This window comes from Lissotriton helveticus, chromosome 3_1, assembly GCF_964261635.1.
Source record: "Lissotriton helveticus chromosome 3_1, aLisHel1.1, whole genome shotgun sequence".
NCBI lineage: Eukaryota > Metazoa > Chordata > Amphibia > Caudata > Salamandridae > Lissotriton > Lissotriton helveticus.
In genome coordinates, this window is record NC_136061.1 from 546204842 (window position 1) to 546221632 (window position 16791).

The window sequence follows — 16791 nt, forward strand, 5'->3', positions numbered from 1 at the left end:
GAGTTATGGAGGTCGCTGGCTGCAGGACAAGGTGCCTCTTGGCGCAGGATCTCTGTAAACTGCAGATGGGCCGGTAGGGCTGGGGCCAAGTCAGTTCTTCTGTAGTATGTTTATCTAGGGACCTGTATCGATACTCCTATTTCTGACCCTTGTCCGGTTATTATTCACTAATGCCCATACAACGGCACAGAAACCCGTTCTCAGATTAAGTCATAGCGCATGCTGTCACATTGAGCAAGCACTATTCCTCCAGCCCCCTAGAAAGCACACCGAGTTCTCTAAACAAACCAAGCCTCCAGCAAACCTGGGAAATCCCCGCTGCTATTGTTTTGATTTCGTTCGAGAACTCCTGTAAAGAATGTAAGAACGACCAGTTGTTAATTGACGTCTTATGTCCATCCTTACGTCAAACCCGGCACCTCTCAGGTATAAATATACCGACACTGCCCTAAGTAGACACACGGTGGTGATGAGCTTGGAGCAGTGACTACTTGCCGGAGAGCCCAGCTGATGCAGGAAGCCCACGGACGCTGCCCCTCCCTCCTGACGCGCTGAGAGAGACGCTGCCTTTTCTCCTGCTGAGAAATCCAGCTTCCAGCGTTTCCAACTTGCCCTTGCGGGTGATTGGGATACCGAGTCCTGAGACAGAGATACCAGCCCTCCTACCTTCTAAATCCCAGGTACTGAACTGACTAACCCCTTACAGAGAATTCTTGAGTCAGATTCTTGGCAAAACAAACTTAACTTAAACTGCTACTTACTTACTCCCTCCCATGTATTAGGCGTAGGTCAGGTACACCGGGGTAGGCGTAGTTAGAAGCACCAGTTGAGTACGATTAGTCAATGTATATATGTATGTATATCTTTTATCCATTTTAAAGTATCATATGGGTAAGAAACCATATCAATGCTTTTACAGTATTATTTTATAATCCTGCTTTTACTGTATGCACTTTACTTAACCTTAAGTATTGCTACTGTAGCGATTCATTTCTCTTGTATGAGAAAAAGAGACTGATCAATAAATAACACCTTTTATTGAACACGCCCATCTCTTCTTTCTCTACAATCTGGTGGAACTAAGTATGCACGTACTGACTGAGTAAAATGGTTGTCAGAAACTAAATCCCTTCTTGTCTATCCAGGGAGGTTAAACTCCTCCTCGCCTATTCGAGAAAGTTTCTAGTGAACTCTGAGCTAGCTGGCACACAAAACTTAAGTCTAATATCGTCAGTAGAAGACCTAGTTAACCTCTGTCCTACGTCTATACTATTGAAGATATTATTCCAATGCGCAGAGCCTATTGGGATAATAGGAACTACACTACATGGCGCCCAACGGTTTGGTAAGCCGATAAAACTAACGCAAGACATTAGAGTAACTCGGTCGTGCTTTTCACACAGACCCTTTCTCCCATAAATACTCCAAAGACGTCTGGAGTGGGTAAAAGGTTAAAAATCCGCCAAACTTAGTAGGAGGAGACTCCTATGTATGGTTTTTTGGTTTATTCAACGTTGAAGGATACAGTGTTCCAAAATATTGTGCACCTAATCTTTGTTTCCATGAAAACCTGATCTGCACCAAAAATCTTCTTGTCAGTAAAATGTCAGACAATGAAGAAGATAGGGAGACAGCTAGAATAGCAGCTCAACTCCTAGCGGATGACACAAGTCTCCTACAGCAAGACCCGGATGCAATACTCATCCCGGTCAGCATAAGAAAAACTATAACTTTAAAACTTATAGAAAATGGACTGACATCGAGAGGTGGTACAGTCATATTTGTAATTGAGGCACATGAATATCGGCAGACAGAGGTATTCTATTCATGGATAAACTTTCCAGCAGCAAACGCTGTAACAAAGGAGTTCCACTATTACAAAACAGAGGAACCACCGGATGAGTACACTCCTTTCGAGGAGGTGGAAATCCCATTAAAATACCAAGAGCACCTGCTCTGGTTTAAAGGCGCCCTAAAACATAATGATCACATCACCAGGCTCGGTCCACTAGGTAGACCAGGAGCAACGTGGCCGGTTCTAGCCAGCTACACACCACATCCAGACATTGAAAAAATGTCAATACCAGAACTTTTAGTACAGCTAAAACAACTGATTAAAATACATAGACAATTAGTCCAGTATATAATGCGGACTTCAACAGTCCAACCAGCTATTAAAATTCCACAGCTGACCCCTCATCAGGGGAACACAAATAAGATCACACCACAGAACATACAGTCCTGTCTAGGTAAAGTACCCATTAAAAGGGAACAAATTCCATTCTGGTTAGCACAAACAATCACTCAAATAGAGGCAGTATTTCCAGATACTACCCCTACTGAGAAACACAGAATTCTGACTATCTGTCTTCCAATGGGGATCGCACCACATGTGGAGGACTGTGACACTTGGGGTACGGTCTTTGCTTCCATTTACACAAAAACACATGGTGTTCCATCCATGGCGGTAATACCAGAGGTGCTAAAACAGATTCAAAATGAATACAGTCCAGAACCTGCTTTAACTCTGGGTATGAAATTACTGAAGGATTTCAAGCAGGTCTCGGCAATATTACTAGCCAACATAAAGGGGGAAGCAGCAACTGTGGCGATCCGCCAAAGACTGAAAGAAACAGATATAGCAGAACAACCATTTGAACTTGCCAGAATCATAGAAAAATCCTATGAAGAACTAGGAAGAGATAGTTTGGGTGGAAAACCAGTGAAACCCCAACTAACTGAAAATCCTGAAAAGGTATTTATTAAAAATAATCTAAATACTCCAAAAAAGAGCTGGGATGGAAATAAACAATCCACTCCCAAAGAAAAAAGTTTCCAGTCCAGAGGAAGGTCTCCTCGGCGGAGAGAAAGATCTCCGGACCAAGGAAACAAGTCTCCCCAGAGGGAGCCCTCTGAGAAAAAATACAACCTTAGAAATAGGGATAATTTGAAGAAACCTGATAGATATCAAGATATTGATACACGTCCATCTCGATCTTTTCAGACTTCCTCGCAGAAATCGGAAAGAAGAGGACGGTCAGAACACAGGGAAGAGCACGTCAAGTCCAAAGACAAGGAACCTGATCATCAAAATAAAAAGTTACAATTTCCAAAGAAGAAGGTAGCCAGTATTAAAGTAATCAAACATGCCGAGGATACTGAGGACACAGCTGAAAAACGGAGAATGGGCTCAGACAATGCTAGACAGCGCAGCAGAAGTGAGCATAGCTCGCAAGATCCTGATGAATCATCTGGAGACAGTGGACACGAATGAATACATTCAGGTGGAAACTACAGATACCAGAGTTAGCAAACCTCATAAAATATATGAAATAACTTTACGTATAGAGGGAGATAAGACTAGGAAAATAAGGGGTCTATTTTGGGATAACCTCTCCAAAGGTTATGACATCCTTTTAGCTGAAAAAGACTGGCCACCAGAGTTTGTCAGGGAGTGCCCTCATGGCGAAGAAATGATTATGCCTGCCTTCTCAAATCACATTCCAATACATACAAAATATACACTTGCAAGAAAGTGGGCAGTAGCCCAAGCACCTGCATTATATAAAAACCACGTAGGATGGGATGAGGACTCACCCCCTCACAAAATCCAGTTAAAATCTCAACCAACTGCACAAAGACAGTACCCAATTAAGCAAGAAGCTAAAAAACAGGTCAGGGAGATCTTAGATCAACTTGAATACCAGGGGGTGATTGAAACTTGCACCTCACAAATGAACAATCCTTTGTTTCCTGTCTCCAAGCCAGAGGATTCATATCGTCTAGTTTTGGACTACAGACACCTTAACTCATGTTGCAAGACTTTTGCAGTACAAAACTCACACAGTGCAGCACTAATGAATAGCATAGTGCGCAAAAAATACAAAACAACATTAGACATCTCTAATGGATTCTTTTGTCAAAATATAGCACCTGAAAGCAGATATTTGACCGCTTTCTCAATAAATGGCTCGCAGAAATTTCTGTCGTTTGCCACAGGGGTTCAAGAACAGCCCAGGATTATTCTCAGCGAGAGTAACAGAGTTACTACAAATGTATGATGATGAGGCATTATCTTATGTCGACGACATTTATCTAACAGATGATGACTTGGATACTCACTTGAAAAGAGTGAACACCATAATACTTGGGTTCGCAGCAGAGGGTTACAAATTCAACTTCAAAAAGTCAAGAATTGCCCATCTGACTGTCCTATTTTTAGGATATGAATTATCAAGTGAAGGCAAAAGCCTGGCTGACAATTTCTTAGAGAAATGCGCTGTAATCCAAGCACCAAGAACGCTGAAAAAATTACAATCAATTCTAGGTTTCCTGAATTTCGGAAGAACTTACATTCTAAATTATGCAGAGAGAGTTAAACCTCTCTATGACCTAATAAGACCAGATTTTAAAACGATCAATTGGACTCAAAAACACACAGAAATTTTGAGATCATTGCAAACAGACATGTTAGTTAAAACAAAACTACAAACACGCGATAACACACGCAACCTTGTGATTCGGGTCATCCCAGGAAGATGCGGATTCACATACCTAACCTCTAATGAGGGAGAAACGGTACCAATAGCTTACAAATCACATTTGTACACAGAAGCTGAAAAAACATTCAGCATTAAGGAAAACATTGTTCATGCGGTTCAAACAGCTGTAGCAAGAGAAAGATACCAAGCTGACGGCAGACAGATTACAGTCAGAACAGCAGAATCGGCCTTTGAGGCATTAACAAGCCCATGTAATTTACCTACTATGGCACTAAATCCAAAATGGATACAATGGGAAGATTCTCTTGCTACAGACAGAGTGAAATACTATTTTGACCCGGAAATGAAAAAATTAAAAAATCTAGAATATGAAAGAGAATACCCTCTGCCTGGCGACATTCTGCCCATACAACTCTACGCCTGCGTAATATACACAAACAGTTATGCAGAACCCTCAGTTTGGGGAAAACAAGCCTACAACGCTACATGCAAGGTTGTCAAATGCCGGTGGCGCGGGCGTAAATTGATGCCACTAGTAACGATGTCACAATCTGTAAAAGACAATTCAGGTCATCAAACTGAATTAATAGCTTTAAAAATGGCGCTCGATATTGCCGATCGCGAATTCCCGACACTGATAGTGTGCGATTCACATTCCTGCGTCAAATCATACAACGAAGACTTGCAGAAATGGGTTCGAAACGGTTACAAAGATGACAAAGGTGCCACAATAAAGCAAAAATCGCTTTGGGAACATGTAGTTCTTTTACAGAAAGAACTACAAAAAGCTCACGTAATACATACACTGAGTCATCAGCGTGATGGCGTTCACGCTGCAGGGAATTTATTGGCTGAGACAGCCACAGCGGAAGCAACTAAATCGGCTCCCGTAGCTACAAAAAAGCGTTCAGGAAAATACATTGACGGGGAAACAATGCTGGCGGTGAAAACGTCATCAAAAGGCGACTGCTCAGCGCTACCCATCAACTATCCACTCAATTATACATACATAATCGATGCGAACTCCGTTCCTTTTGCTCAAATCCCTGGAGTGGGGGATAGGGTAATTCCAAACAGGAACAGGAGAGGCTTCTTAATACAAGAAGCACATATGGGATTAGGTTTAAGGCATCAGACAATCAAAGAATCTTTAACAGAATTAAAATCAGAATACTGGTGGCCGGGGATGAGCGTGGATAATCACAAATTTGCAAAAAATTGTGAAAACTGCAACAGAGATCGCAGTGGCGAACCGGCCGAGGTAGTGCCAGAACACATAATAGAAAGCATAAAGCGATCTATTCGCATGATCAAACAAGAAACATGCGTCCCAATGTATATTATTTGAGACTACCGTCACTTAAAATGTAGACCCCAGCTCTCGGCTGACGTCTGAACTGTTATAAAAAGATTTGCGAGTCTATAATGGCATATACGCATGGGGCATGCTACATTCTGACCATTGCCCTGCTTTTAGCTCTCGAGCTTATGGGGGGTGTATGGCCAGCATGGGCATTGCATTGCGGGACTCTTATCACTTCCTTCCTGAGGGAAACGGGATGGTGTAAAGAAAAAACCAAGGCATAGAGCAATCTATAACGGCAAAGGTATTAGGTTCGGGAGCTGGGTGGGTCAAACATTTAATAAGTGTCCAACGTAGTCTTAATAATCTGCCAAGAAATTCTCTGAGAGGTCTCAGTCCGTATGAACTATTGTTTGGGACTAGAATGTTAATCCAGGACCTCGATAGTCAAACTTCAGTGGTTAAAGAAAAATGCTTTGATATCAAAGATCGTTTGGCTATTTTACAGGACTTAAACGAAAAAAGAAAAGACCTGAGCAACATAAAGTTGAAGCAACAGCCAACAGCCACTGAAGAGAAACCACCTGTCCCAGCAAGGCCTGTCTGGATTCCAAAAATCGGGGATCTGGTCAGAGAGAAGATTGCGGTAAAGAAGGAATTTTGGCCTTCTTACAGAAAAGCAGTACCTGTCTTGTCTGTCAACGGGACAAGATCAGCGGTATTACCGCCCCTTGCTGGTAAAAAGGAGAACCGAGTTGTATCCATCGACCTGGTTAAACCACAATCATGTGGCCAATAATAAGTAGTAGGCCAAGTGGACTCCCAAGAAGTAGTAGAACACCAAAGTTTGCTACAAATACAGAGGTTCAAACTGAGAAACTAATCACAATTGATAAACCTACAGTGAATCAACAAGGACTATGCAACAAAGCCATGGAACTTAAACCTCTTGAAACCCAAATCAAAAACTTACATCAAGAAACACCAGTCTACAATGATGTAACCACAGACTATGCTAATGGAACAAAGAAAATTCAAAAAGCAAAAAAGAATCCAGAAGCAATTGAAACAATTGACAGAACAGCATCAGGCTACTTCATCAACTTCGATGATTTTTCTGAGGATCCGAGTGAACCTGAGGAAGAACCAACAACAAAAACCTTAAAAAACAAATCAAAGGAACTCTTTCATCAATTAAAAGAAACCTATCTGATTTCTCCATGGATTGAACTTTGGGTGGCACTAGGAGTATTCATCCTCATACTTTGGCTTATCATGGTACTATGCTTGGGACATTTCATTGAGGGAAAATATGTTACAATGGACACAGCAAGTCAGAATATCAACTTGGTCCTGAAACCACACAAGTCTTCACACATCGAGAAAAGAGAACTTTCTTCAGTAAACTTCACAGCCAATCCTACACCCGGTGGGGTAGCATGGGACAAAACTGATTACGAAATCTATTGTCCGGTCGAGCTCCTGAAGTATCCTCATAAATTCAAGATTTCATTGAGTGACTTTGTAAAACCAAGCACATTCGCTGATGATTGGGACTTTGACAGTATTAATGATATGATGTCAGATCTAGTGATGTCAGCTAAATTTACAGAACATGATTATTTACAAGGTTCATCTAATTATGACCAGATGTATTGTTATAACCACTATGGTGATCATTATCTGCATAAATCAGCTCAACCTAGAAATGTTTTAAATTATAACCAATGGGAACATTGTGCAACTCCACCAAAAGGAAGTTCAAAAACATTTTATGATAAATTTTCATACTTCTCAGGGTTTAACACAAGTGATGCAGAAACGTTTTATTTTAGACTGTTAAATAAGACAGGAATGAAAAACATGCTTACAAACACAAAATTAATCTATTCAGAGGCATTTTTTGAAAAAATGAAAACATTTGGTTTTGATTTCTGGATCAATAATATTGAGACAAAAACGATCTGGGGTACAAAAGATTGGCAAGTCCAAGGTATAGAATCATTATTTAGAGCCTGCATGATCCCAGAACAAATTATATTTTTTAACGATACAATTCAACAGACAACCTGTCTTGGCCTAGCCAAAATTAAAGACTTAAACAAACCGTCTATTCCAAAACCAACACCCGACAGTAATAGCACTACAGATGTTGAGATAGACGTATCCCATATTTTAAACCAAAACAGAACACATCCTGATTGGAAAAAATGGTTGATCTGGCCCACAGACACAAATAACTGTCAAGATAGATTCCTGAACAAAAAACAGGGGTTCACAATAACCAGGCCAGACCCTAGATACTCCCAGAGACAACATCCAGGGATTATAACTACATACAGTGTAGGGAAACTCTGCCTCGAATGGCTACGAACATCCACACTGGCAGAAATTAAGCAACACTTGACTTTACTTAAAGAAGGTGCTGACTTGCGTGATTTCATTATGGGACCACGCAAACAGCGTCAAAAACGTTTCATAGCGGCCTCTATATATGCAGCTTACAACGAAGCTTGGAAAGTAACTCAAATTGAAACAGCAGAGAAAATACGGGAAATTGACCGTGTTAATTTGGAAAAATCGTTTTCTGTTGTGGACAATGGGTTAATGACTCTGTCTTCCAGAATATATTCACTGGACAGTATTGTATCATCTGCAATCGATATAATAGAACAAGACTTACTGATGTTACAACACGGTCAGTCCCAATTGCGTTCTATTGTACAGCTTGGCTGGACGTTACAAAATCTGCCTTCAGGCTACGTGCCTTGGCGTTTAATCAACACAACGTCACTATTCACTATCTTTAACCTTACTGATACACAAATCAGCTTGGCACAAAAGGGTGCAGATTATACAATTCTGAGCATTGAAAAACTTGAGAGATTACCATTGACAATGTCAGAACGACCTGTCATTGAATGGATAATACATGGAATCATAACTATTCCGATAACGACTTTCCAATTTCGATACTGCCAGAAATATATACAGGCAGGCCAGTATGAAAGGTTGGGTAAAGGATACATTAAGTCAATATGGAACTTACCTTATACACACACATGTTATAGTAATACAGGACAGAGTGTATTTCTTAGTGGTAACAATTGTAAAAAATCGCTAAGTGGTATACTTCTGTGTCAAGGTATAAGTTTACATGGGGCCTGTGAGGGGACTTCAAATAACCTTTCATGTCACCAGCTCGGCACACCTACAACAAAAATAGAACCATTCTTTAGAAGACTTTCTAACGGGAGTTACATTCTAATTGTAGATCACAGATGTTGTGGCTTACTGCCAGGAAAACCTTATCTAGTAAGCGTGACTTCCATGGTCATTTGCTGTGAGCGAGTATTGTTCCCGAATGACGCTCCAGACAGGGAGGGAAAAATTTGGCCCAGTTTGAATATCTCTTCTATTCGAATTGATACTTTAAGCAGAATGAAGACTGTGCTCCTACAGACGCCAGTTCACTTGACGTCATCAAAAGAAACGTATGATCTCCAAGTTGCAAGGACAACGGGAGAGATACATGCATTGTTATCAACAAATTGCCCCTACACTTCGCAGAAATGCTAAACGAAATCTTAAACATTTCTGATACTAGTGGTATCGCGAGTGTATTTAAGACCGGTTTTTCGGGACTGTTAACCCCATTCAAAGCAGTCCTGGGTATTTTTCCAAACTTTGTCCATTCCATCTTTGGCGGACTTCCTCTCCTGTTGGGACTCGTAGCAGGCATCCTATTTTTGCTACTCTTGCTTCGTTATGGCAAGCCATGTCACAGACAAGACTCCAGCAACAATGGAAGAAACTATCCTAGCTATACGCTACTGGGACCGCATAACTAAAGTCCTTGGATTAGCCCAGCTAAGAGATCTAAATATGACCTGGTTTCTTTCGTTCAGACCCATATGGCAGAATTGTGTCTTACCTGTATTAAGATGCATGCTATGCGGCGAAGAATGCGTGTTGGACACCTGTCTTACACTACAATCAGAAGTACCATTGGATGCAGATACTTTGTTGGGTCCAGTAAAGGCTCATGCATTGTGCTGTCCCCAGCGGCTACCTATCCTGATGACGGCATTCGTGGAGACTTCACCACTACGATTGAAGGGTAGTGAAGTACAGGATGAGAGCAGCATCAACCAGGTACGACCTTCTATAAGCAGTACTGGTCTAAACATCACTGAAAGCGAACATGCGCATGACTGCATGGTAGCGACATTTTCCAACTTGGTCGAACTTTCACCAGAAGCGGTAGACTGTTTTTTCGAGAGTCTGTCTGAAATTATGTTTTCACCAGAACAGAGAGATTGACTTTAAGCAAGATTGCACACAGCGTTCCCTGAACTCTGAATTTGGCCTTCGGTTTTAAAAACAAAGCTACTGACAATTTTTTTCCTTCTTCACTGAAAAACGAAAACTTTTTCCCCAAACCCAAAATATTTACCTTTTGGCACTTATCTTCTGCTTAAAGTAAAACTATTCCTAGAGAACAGAACTTCTATTTTTAGGAACTCTAGAGGCAATACATTACCTCAGCCTCTAGCGTATTTCTAATAATTGTATTTATATGTGATGAGATGGTCTCGCACTTTTTCTTCTGTATTAAGAGCCATTTCATGTGTAATTTTCGCAAATCATTCATGCTGAGATAAATTGTGCATCCCTTTTTTGAATGATTACACTGCTTGAATGCATACAGTACCTATACTCATTTTTCGTGTATTTCGAATATGCCTATTTCCAAATGCAAACGATGTATTTTGGGGTGGTTCGGTATACACATGGACTATTAGTTATGTTTACTATTGATTAGGTTAGTAAATATGGACATGAATTCGTGGAGTGGGTGTAGTATGTTTAACTAGGGACCTGTATCGATACTCCTATTTCTGACCCTTGTCCGGTTATTATTCACTAATGCCCATACAACGGCACAGAAACCCGTTCTCAGATTAAGTCATAGCGCATCCTGTCACATTGAGCAAGCACTATTCCTCCAGCCCCCTAGAAAGCACACCGAGTTCTCTAAACAAACCAAGCCTCCAGCAAACCTGGGAAATCCCCGCTGCTATTGTTTTGATTTCGTTTGAGAACTCTTGTAGAGAATGTAAGAACGACCAGTTCTTAATTGACGTCTTATGTCCATCCTTACGTCAAACCCGGCACCTCTCAGGTATAAATATACCGACACTGCCCTAAGTAGACACACGGTGGTGATGAGCTTGGAGCAGTGACTACTTGCCGGAGAGCCCAGCTGATGCAGGAAGCCCACGGACGCTGCCCCTCCCTCCTGACGCGCTGAGAGAGACGCTGCCTTTTCTCCTGCCGAGAAATCCAGCTTCCAGCGTTTCCAACTTGCCTTTGCGGGTGATTGGGATACCGAGTCCTGAGACAGAGATACCAGCCCTCCTACTTTCTAAATCCCAGGTACTGAACTGACTAACCCCTTACAGAGAATTCTTGAGTCAGATTCTTGGCAAAACAAACTTAACTTAAACTGCTACTTACTTACTCCCTCCCATGTATTAGGCGTAGGTCAGGTACACCGGGGTAGGCGTAGTTAGAAGCACCAGTTGAGTACGATTAGTCAATGTATATATGTATGTATATCTTTTATCCATTTTAAAGTATCATATGGCTAAGAAACCATATCAATGCTTTTACAGTATTATTTTATAATCCTGCTTTTACTGTATGCACTTTACTTAACCGTAAGTATTGCTACTGTAGCGATTCATTTCTCTTGTATGAGAAAAAGAGACTGATCAATAAATAACACCTTTTATTGAACACGCCCATCTCTTCTTTCTCTACAATCTGGTGGAACTAAATATGCACGTACTGACTGAGTAAAATAGTTGTCTTTTGTTTTCACACGACTCTGGAGATATACTCTTGATTAGGGAGAGCAAAGTTGTCATGTTCTATGGTTGTCAGAAACGAAATCCCTTCTTGTCTATCCAGGGAGGCTAAATTCCTCCTCGCCTATTCGAGAAAGTTTCTAGTGAACTCTGAGCTAGCTGGCACACAAAACTTAAGTCTAATATCGTCAGTAGAAGACCTAGTTAACCTCTGTCCTACGTCTATACTATTGAAGATATTATTCCAATGCGCAGAGCCTATTGGGATAATAGGAACTACACTACACTTCTCTGCAGTCTCCTCTGCTGGGCGTCTTCTTTAGTCCTTCTTCTTCGTAGGTTGCGGGAATCTGTCTTATTGGTTTAGGGCTGCCCCTAAATACTGTATTTAGGGGGCGTTTTAGGGGTCTCGATGTCAGTAGCCACTAGGCTACTGACCTTAGGCGACTACACCCTTGGTGTGCTCACCCCATGTGGGGGAGTGGGCACAATCACTAACCCTGATTGGAGAGTGCCTGCCATCTGCATGATGGCGGGCACTGAAGAGTGGGCTTCACCTCGCCTCCCCCACCTGAGGGGTGGGGTTGGCAGAGGTGGGCACACCTTCTGAGCTGGGCGAATTTTTCCCGCCTGTCTTCCCGCAAAAAGGAGGGGAGACAGGAAGGGGGCCTGCTCCTGATAGCAGGAGAGGCTGGGGGTCGCGTTACAAAAGCGGGTAGGCCTTTGAAGCTCATCTACCACAGATGGCTCTTCCTGACCTGGGGATGCGTGGCCACCTCAACCCAGGAAAGGCTTTGTTTCTGGGCCCAGGTAGAGAAGGCTCCCACCCCAGGGGTCCAGAAACATGTCTTGTGGGGACAGGCTGGTGTTTACCATTCAGGGAACCCACTAGACACTGGTCGATTTTTTATGGGGCATCTCTAAGATGCCCTATGAGTTCATGGTATAATAAATCCCACACTGGCATCAGTGGGGGTTTATTATGCTGGGAGGTTTGCTACCAAACATCCCAGAATTCAGTAAAGCAATTATGGTGCTGTGGAGTTCGTGATGACAAACTCCCAGACCATATTCTCTTTATGGCTTTGCTGCACTTAAAATGTTTAAGAATTGACTTATGACACTGGAGGGGTACAGTGCTCATGCAACTGTACCCTCACCAGTGGTATAGTGCACCCTGCTAGAGGGGTGTCTTACCTATACCATAGGCAGTGGGTTGCAGGCATGGCACACAGGTATGTGTGCCATGTCGACTTTTCACTTTTCTCTGCACCAAAACATGCAGCCTGCAAAGGCAGTGTCTGTGTGTTAAGGTACAGGACCTCTAAGGGAGCACAATATGTGCTGCAGCCCTTAGAGGCCTTCCCTGGTCACAGTGCCCTTGGTACCCTTGGTACAAGGGACTTACTTGTGGCCAGAGAGGTGCCACTTGCGGGTACAAAGGTAGTTTTCAGAAACAACACAGGCCATGGGAACCTGATTGGAAGGGACCCAGTCCAGTGCATCAGATATCTGGCAAAAAGTGGAGGGGAGGGGGTTACTGCAACAGAAACCCAGCCTCCTGCAGTGTGCACTTGCTCATTTACAGTGGAGTGGTACTGCTTTGGCAAAGCAAATGCCTACCCTTAATAGCCTAGTTTTCAGGTGTTTGTCTCTGAGAGAAAGGCATGAAACAACCACATGCACACAAGATAGTGGGAGATACTGAATTTGGTGGCCAGCTTAGGGCAAAATGGCAATGCTCTCCCTTTGATTCCATTATAAAACATTAAAAGTGGAAAAGCAATGAGTAACACAGGGGCATATTACCAACTACTAGCTATATTTATCGCTAAATGGGCTTAGCGTAATTTTTTCTATCGCCGTGCTTCGCCTGATTTTATCGCAGAGATAACTTGTTATTAGCAACGTTTATCTCATATGCGATAAAATTTCAGGTGTTAGAGGCGAAATGCGTGAATATCGCTGGTAATCTAGCGATATTCACGCATTATCTCTAATGAGGACTTAGCCATATTATCCAACTCCCATTGGATATAATGGTTAAGAACTGGTCTGAGCAGGAGTTCGTTTTTGGAGATATTCGCGCTTAGTGCAAATATTTCCATCGCTACGCCTGCCTTGGTAATAGGCGATAGCGACGTTAGCGACTGCTTTCCGTCGCTAACAGGTTGGGTACGCCCACTTTGCATGTCATTAGCGATAAATATCACTGACATGCAAAGCGGGCCCCAAACCGCTCGCTATCCCCTACAAGCTGTCGCTAACTGCTGTTAGCGACAGCTTGCTAATAGGGCGATAGAATTATCGCCGCATAGTGCCTGAAAACGGCCGCTAAAGCGGCGATAATCACTTATCCCCCGCCTTGGTAATATGCCCCTAAATTTGGGTGAAAAATAAAGCGCCTCTCTAAAGTTAAACTTTTAAATAACATTTATGAAGTCAAAACTGAACTTTATACATTTTTTTTTTTTAACAAGAAAACTATGAAGGAAAAAAATGATTGAACGAAGTTAGCAAGAACAGCAAAGCCAATACTCGACTTGTGCATAGATGCAATTATTTGTAAGAACTGCCTGCTTGACAGCAGTGTGAAATATCTGTCACTACATTATCTAATAATACAGAAAAACAGAATGCTGGTCCTTTCAAATTAACTTCATGTTTTACAAATAAAAAACTAGAACATGAGTGAAACTGACAGATCAATGATACAATTACACTTGACAATCCACACTAATCCATTCACTCTTCTGTTACTTACTCTAAATCCAATTAAAATGTTTTATTTACCTCTGCTGTCTGGACAGTTGAACTGAACATAACAGGTCGCTGAAGAAAAACAACTTGCTTTGTGGCCAGATTTCCTTCACTGTGGAGCAAAAGAAGGGAAGTTAGTATCATGGAACCAATAGCACCCTTTAACAAAAATACTGACCTTGAAAATGTATAAATAAATGCTCAACATTAAAGTTCACCACAAGGAAATGGCCCTACTGGGATTGCAATCTATAAAGATCTCATCTATCTACAAAGGCCCAATAGTTCTGTGGTTTCCCACTACACAAATATGTTGCAGTGACTACCAAGACACACTCACTGGGAGTACTGCCAACTGTCTCCTCTTCCACTAATCCTAGCTAGGCACCCTCTGACATTTCAAAGAATCACTCCTACTGATATTTTCACTTTTGTGAATGCTGACCTATTCACACCTTCTGGTGAAAGCAGACAATGGCCCTGTTTGTTTATGTTGTGACTAATTAGGTACTGTATTAAAACACATTAGGTACTGTATTAAAGCACATATATTAGCCTGCTAGGATATGAGAATATATAGAATATAGAATATATTAGCCTGTTAGAAATTAAAAGACATCCTACCCATAACAAATGTGCAATTGAATTCAAAAGTATGACCGAAAAGCTTGTGAACAGCAGTGGAATAATAAACTTGTGACAGTAACTTTTTATGAATGAGTTACCTATGGTAAAGCTCTTTTTGATGGATATTCTACCTCACTGCAGATTCCTCACATTTTGCATTCCGCTAGACACCAGACTGGATCCTGAAACCTTTCCAGCAATCGTTCCAATGTGGCAACAGATGGTCCCATAGGACTTTGCAGTGCCCTTGTCAGACCCCAAGGACTAACAGTACAGCACTGTAAATAGGCCCCACCCATGTAAGCTGACTTCAGTTCGTTTTTCCCCACGCCCTCCGGTGCAGCTCCGGAGCTCCGCTCAGGAACTTTGTCAGTTTGTCTCTAACTTCCAAAATAGCTTTTTCGGTGATAGTGTGCTAAGAATGTGTTCCCCAAAGACTATGGGCTTCAAACCACGCCACACCTTCAGGAAGAGGATGTTGGTCACATATCATTTTATCTTTTGTGTCTCATGTCCAGGCATGATTCAAAGTCATGCTAGAAAAGCTCTGATGCATCTGAAGCCCGTCATGGGAGTTGACGCCGAGGCTGTACCTCACAAAGCAAAAGAAACATGGCAGTCATGGACCAAGTTGTAGGCCCATGCCTGTTTTAAGTCCCAATCCAAGTCTCCATCCTCTGGTAAGTCTAAGATAAAGCCAAGGACAAATCTCGGCACAAACACAAGAAGTCCAGATGGGTGTCTTCTCCTCTCGCGCTCCAGGGAGAGATTGCACAGTTGTCACTCTAATGGCCCAACTCCCCCCAGTCATCCAAATCTGACACCATTCCATAGCTGGAGCTGATGCATCCTGCATTTCCCTGGCAATATTTGACTCTGCAGCAGGTAGAAGCCTTCAAGGAGGCAATGTTGCAGCGTTTTCAGATTATTCCGGGTCCCCAGGAGCGCTTTATGCCCTATGGATCTGCTGTGGCTCCAAGTCAGACTTTAGCCAGCAGGACTCGTTAAGCCTCAGTCTGAACACCCATTAGCATTGGGCCATGCCTCCACTCCCTTGCCAAAAGTCATGACACTTCCATCTGGGCTGGTGCTGTTCCTGGATCTGACCCTGATGCCAATCTCAGATCTGGAGCGGAGTTCAGATAAATTTCATCCAATATTTTGTTACCTGATTACAAAGGCAGAAACAGTGGTGTTGGAGGACTCCCTGGTAGTGCCACTGCACCAATATCTTTGATGTTTTGAGCCCTTTTTCGATTCACACTTAGACCTGACACAAGACATTCAGAATCTTCCACATGATGTGGATGACGACCGAGACCGCCCTCATCGCTGCCACTGATGACATCCGATCCCTGATGGACAACGGAGAAACAGCGGCCCTCATCCTCCTAGACCTCTCCGCGGCTTTCGACACTGTCTGCCACCGCACCCTAGTGCAGCGCCTCAGCAACGTCGGAATCCATGAGAAGGCACTGGAATGGATCATCTCCTTCCTCGACGGAAGAACACAGAGAGTCCGGCTACCACCGTACAAGTCAGAGGCCACCGGAGTCATCTGCGGCGTCCCTCAAGGATTCTCGCTGAGCCCCTCCCTCTTCAACGTCTACATGAGCCCCCTCGCGGCCATCGCACGCCAACACAACCTCAACATCATCTCCTACGCCGACGACACCCAGCTGATTCTCTCCCTCACCAACGACCCCGCCACCGCCAGAGCCAACCT

At 42.7% G+C, this 16791-nt stretch overlaps 1 protein-coding gene across 1 annotated transcript in view; it reads right to left on the minus strand.

The window, feature by feature from the left end:
- Window positions 1-16791, minus strand: part of RFTN2 (raftlin family member 2) — a 409447-nt gene that overhangs the window by 76942 nt on the left and 315714 nt on the right. The window contains exon 8 of the mRNA XM_078680443.1: window positions 14472-14550. Within this exon, the coding sequence (XP_078536569.1) occupies window positions 14472-14550 (79 nt within the window). The remainder of the gene's footprint in view (window positions 1-14471; window positions 14551-16791) is intronic.